The 4,725-nt window shown below is 46.8% G+C and overlaps 1 protein-coding gene across 2 annotated transcripts in view; it reads right to left on the reverse strand.

The window, feature by feature from the left end:
* Nucleotides 1-1,720, reverse strand: part of thbs3a (thrombospondin 3a) — a 14,654-nt gene extending 12,934 nt beyond the window's left edge. For both annotated transcript variants that reach the window (XM_037676749.1, XM_037676748.1), the window contains exon 1: nucleotides 1,639-1,720. In XM_037676749.1, the coding sequence (XP_037532677.1) occupies nucleotides 1,639-1,720 (82 nt within the window). The remainder of the gene's footprint in view (nucleotides 1-1,638) is intronic.
* Between the last annotated feature and the right edge of the window lie 3,005 nt (nucleotides 1,721-4,725).

Below are 4,725 nucleotides of genomic sequence, written 5' to 3' on the forward strand. Positions count from 1 at the left end.
AAACACCTGAGATCTCACTGACAGGGAGGAGCCAAAACACCTGAGCTCTCACTGAGGTGGAGGAGCCAAAACACTTGAGAGTTCACTGAGTGGGAGGCGACTCCCCCTCAGTCAGTGCTGACTCAGCATCGCTCCCAGACACAGTGAAAACCTTGGGCAGGTTTTAGGATTTGTTGGACACGCATCGTGTTTCGGCTGATCCGTCCTCGTTATGTCGTTATGTCCTCGGTCCTGACAGCTGGACCAGACTTTGAGTTTCAGTCAAAGTGACTGTAAACCCTGAAGAATCTGGACCGGATCCATCTGGAACCACTTCTGAAACCTTAGCTGGAGGGAAATCCTCCATGGACTCAAAAACTGATCCAGGCGGCCCGTTAGAACAGAACATCTGGACCAAAACAGCTGCAGGGGTCTTTCTACCCCTGCTTTTGTTTTGTAGGAAATCGTTTCCTGAAACATTAAACCGGACTGACGGCCCGGAACCACGGCCTCCGGTTCTTGAGACCAGTTCACAGAACCTGGACTGGACCACAGAAGTTCTCAGAGAATTAAAAACATGAAAACAGCTGAAGGTTTTTAAGACAGCTGAAGGTTTAAAAACAGCTGAAGGTTTAAAGACAGCCAGTTATTTAAGACCTGCCTGACACTCCCAGAAGGAATGCACATCGCCCGCTGTCTGTCAGCCGGAGGTTCAGACCCTGCAGGTCTGACAACCAGAACCGTTTGGGTCAAAGAACTGTTCTGTCTGCGAGGTGAACGGCCTTCGGCTTTGACACCAAACTTCAGCTCATCGTCTGTAAAATTGACCAGGGGGTAGCTGTGGCAGCCATCTTGGAACAGACAGAGCTGATGAAGCGGAGCACGGAGGAGGGAGTGTCATGGTTGAAGAGAGGCTGCTGATCTGAACCCACTGCACTTCCAGTGGTTCCGAAACATTTGATTCGATCATTTTGAACTTTTAAACACGGAATAAAAATATAGACCAGATGCAACAGTTTAAACTTGAAATCATGACTCAGTGGAAACTGGAGCATTTCAGAACCCGGTCCTCTTGAGATCATCAAGTCTTTTCTCTGTGGTTCTGTTCAGATGGATCCATTTATTGTGAAACAGAACTTCAGACGATCAATTTTTCTTTTTACAACAAAAATTCAACTTTTTCCATGAAAACAGTTTTCTGGACCATGTGGTTCTGAGCAGGTTCCTCAAGAGTTTGAGTCTCATTTGACGAGTAGTTGTTCTCTGTTGCACTTTCGACACCATAATCAAAGATTACTGAAAAGATTAAAGCAATAAAAGTATTTTACATTTAAAACAACATCTTGGGGGCCAGATGTCAACGAGGGCCACATTTGGCCCCCGGGCCTTGAGTTTGACACATGTTCAAAAAGTTTTTAAAGGTTCGGTTAGAGTTCTGGAAACTGAAGGAACACGTCCGTTAGAGGTTTGATTACACTGACAGAACCAATCAATAATGTAATTAACAGGTTATTAACATTAATTAATCAATCAATCAATCACATTAATTAACACATAATGATATTTGAATCAATCCTTTTTTAAAGTTCAGAACCGGAACTTTCCCCTCAGTTTGAGCTCGCTGTGAAGCTCCTGCGGGTTCTGGTTCGGTTCTGGTACCTTGGACCTCAGCTCCGTCCGGGACTCCCGCCGTTAGATGGACACAGATGATTGACAGCAGAACCGGGACGCTCCGAGCCATTCTGGACCGGGAAGAAAACCTTGAAGAGACCCACTGTTGGCTCGGAACCGAACCCGAACTCTGGCTTCAGGGACGGAAGTGGTCCGGTGGTACCGGGAAGAACTGGTTCGGTCCAGACGGAAGAATGAGCTGCAACCTCCGGAGGAGAAACTGACGAACCGAACTTTTCCACGAGCTCAGCTGAAACTGCAGCTGAATGCGCGCGACCAGACAGCGCGTGCACGGTCACTGAGCCAAAAGAGTTGAGAGAATCAGATCAGAAGTTGTGAACCTGGTTCTGGAACGGTTCGGAGCAGAACTCTGAACTGATCTGTTTGGACCTTCCAGAGTAAAGACCAGGCGGTTCCGAGGATCCGGGTCGTGTGGAGCAAAATAGTTCCTCACTGAAAGTCTCTGATGCCGCAGAGCAGAACCTGGTCCAGAGCCTGGAGGAACCTTCAGTGTGAAGCATGGCGGTGGAAGTGTCATGGTGAGAGATTTAACAAACATTAAAAAAACAAACTACATTAAAAGAACTGAAGACATCAAACTTCAGGTCCAAGGTCCAACCTGGTTCTGGACAAACGGCCACAGGCGACAATCCAGGAGTACATGGTTCTGACTGGGAGTTCTGGTTTTGAACCAGCAGATACTGGTGTTTGACTTTATGGTAAAGAGTTCTGTTTACAGCTCTTGTTCAGCTCAAACCGGATCCGTTTACCTTCAAACTGAAATTAAACTTTTCACAGAACTTTAGTTTTCCAGCAGCAGACGCTCACGGTACAAACCGAAGACACCGAGACAGAAAGACAGACAGGAGACGAATGACCAGGAGGAACTGGTTCGTCTTCGGTCCGATCCAAAGAGCTCCAGTCTCCTCCCTGCTGTTGTGGGATAAACACCTGAGATGTGGACCGGTCCAGTCATGAGCCGAAGGAGGTTCTGAGCTGCGTACTATAAACATGAGCAGGTCTAGTCCTGTCCAAAGGTTCTGATCCGGTCCTCATGCCTTTAAATTTCACTTCCAGCCATCCAGACTCTCCTGGGACCTCTTCAAATGGTTCTGGTCAGTAGTTCTCTGAACTTCATGAGGGGCTTCGGCTGATTTTAAGCTCTTCTAGTTGAGTATTGTCAGAGCTGAAACCTGTCAGCTAAAAGTAGCTAGCTGTTTGCTATTTTTAGCTTTTAGATAGTTTTCTTTTAGCAGTTAGTTAAATTTATCCTACTTTTAGCTAGCTACAATTAGCTTTCAGCTCAGTTTTAGCTTATCAGAACTCAACATTCACACTGAATTTTCAGATAAAAGGCTTTAGTCAAGTGTTAAAAAGGGACAATGTTCATTAATGTTTTTAGAATAAACCGAGGGTCCGCACTCAATGTAAACAAAACACTCAGGAAGTAGCTCGAGTTGAACGATGCCCTCCATCAGCTGTAGTCTGCAGGTAAACGAACATGGCGGCATCAGACAAGAGGGGAATCAGAGATGTTTAGGAAACAGAGTCAATCTGCAGCTAAAGGCCGAAGTGAAAAATCGATGAAAACAGCTGTCTGAATAAATGTCAGGGATCAGTCCACCCAGGTGGAGTTCCAGAAGGACAGACGTCAGGATTTCAACTTATAAACCCGTAACGTTATCGTTTGACCCATTTTCAGCCACTTCAGTCGTTTATGTAGCTCAACAAACACACTTCGGCTGTTTCTGTTGGTCAAACACACACCTTTTGGCTGTTTCTAAAGGTGAACTTGTGGTAATTAGCATCCAGTCACAAGTTTTGCTCTCAACTTTAAAGAACACATTAACCATCAAAATGAAAAAAACAAAAAAACAAACCATAAACTAAAGAGTATCTGACAGCTGGATCAATCTTCGGCTCTGCTTCTCCCTTCGGCTGATTCTGCACCTCAGGTGTGACTCAGTCAGCTGCAGAACTTGGGGTGCTCTCGGGTCCGTTAGCTCCTCTGCAGGACGTTCAGCAGAAGCAGGTCTGTGGGTTCTACGCTCTGGTGAAGCAGAACCTTCAGCAGATGGTTTTGACGGGCCTGTCAGAACCTTCAGCAGATGGTTCTGGCGGGCCCGTCCTGTTAGCAGATCGTGACATCAGGCTCGAAGCGTGCGGATCGGGCGGTGGCTCGGCGATGAACTCACAGCTCCTCTGCAGGCCTCCTCCTTCTGTTTGTTTCCGATTCTGGAGCGTTGCCATGGAAACGGGCCTTTAACAGCAGGTGAGGGGCGCCTGGAGGGGTCAAAAACGCTCGTTAACATCATTTTTACAGACGGTTCCGTCTGATCCAGAGTTCTGAGAGCAAACAGGAAGAATCCAGCTCCACAAACTGCTTCCAGATCAGCGCGTTGGGCTCCGAGCAGAGCGGGCCGAGACGCGGACCTGAACAACAGGAACCGGGCCAGGATTCCTGGGTGGTGCAGTCATGTGCAGCTGGGTGTCCCGCGAGGGTCCAGACCCGGTCTGGACGGGTGGAGACTCAGAGTGGGGGGGGGGGGGGGGGGTGCAAGCTGAGGGCAGATAGATGCTTTCTTCATCACATCAGTTTATTTTAATCTGGATTAAAGTCAGCGTTCACACTGACCTGATCTGGTTTATTCCTGCTGTTTTAGCCGTTTATACAGCAAAACATTTAGCTGATTCAGGAGAGGGGTGTTGACTTTTGGTCTATGAAACTTTTAACTTTATGTTTTCCTCCTAGAAATGAAAGATGGTTTCTTAACTCCTTCAAAATCTTCGTTCTCTTGAAATCTGCTTCAGCTGCTGCTTCAGCTGCTGCTTCAGCTGCTGGTCTTCTTATGCTACGTTTAGCTTAGCTAACATTTTGTTACTGTTAGCTGAATAAACTCAGAAATCAGACAATTTCTTGACCATAATGGGACAACATTACCTCCAACAACTGGTCTCACCAGGTCCTGCAGAACTGGACTCCTGGGGTTCTCTAAATGATTCGGGTCGATGTTCCAGAACCAGATTCAACGTTTTGTTGAACTGTTTTGAGCACAAACCGTAAAGTTTGAAAAA

This window comes from Nematolebias whitei, chromosome 5, assembly GCF_014905685.2.
Source record: "Nematolebias whitei isolate Nwh7 chromosome 5, NemWhi1, whole genome shotgun sequence".
NCBI classification, from domain to species: domain Eukaryota; kingdom Metazoa; phylum Chordata; class Actinopteri; order Cyprinodontiformes; family Rivulidae; genus Nematolebias; species Nematolebias whitei.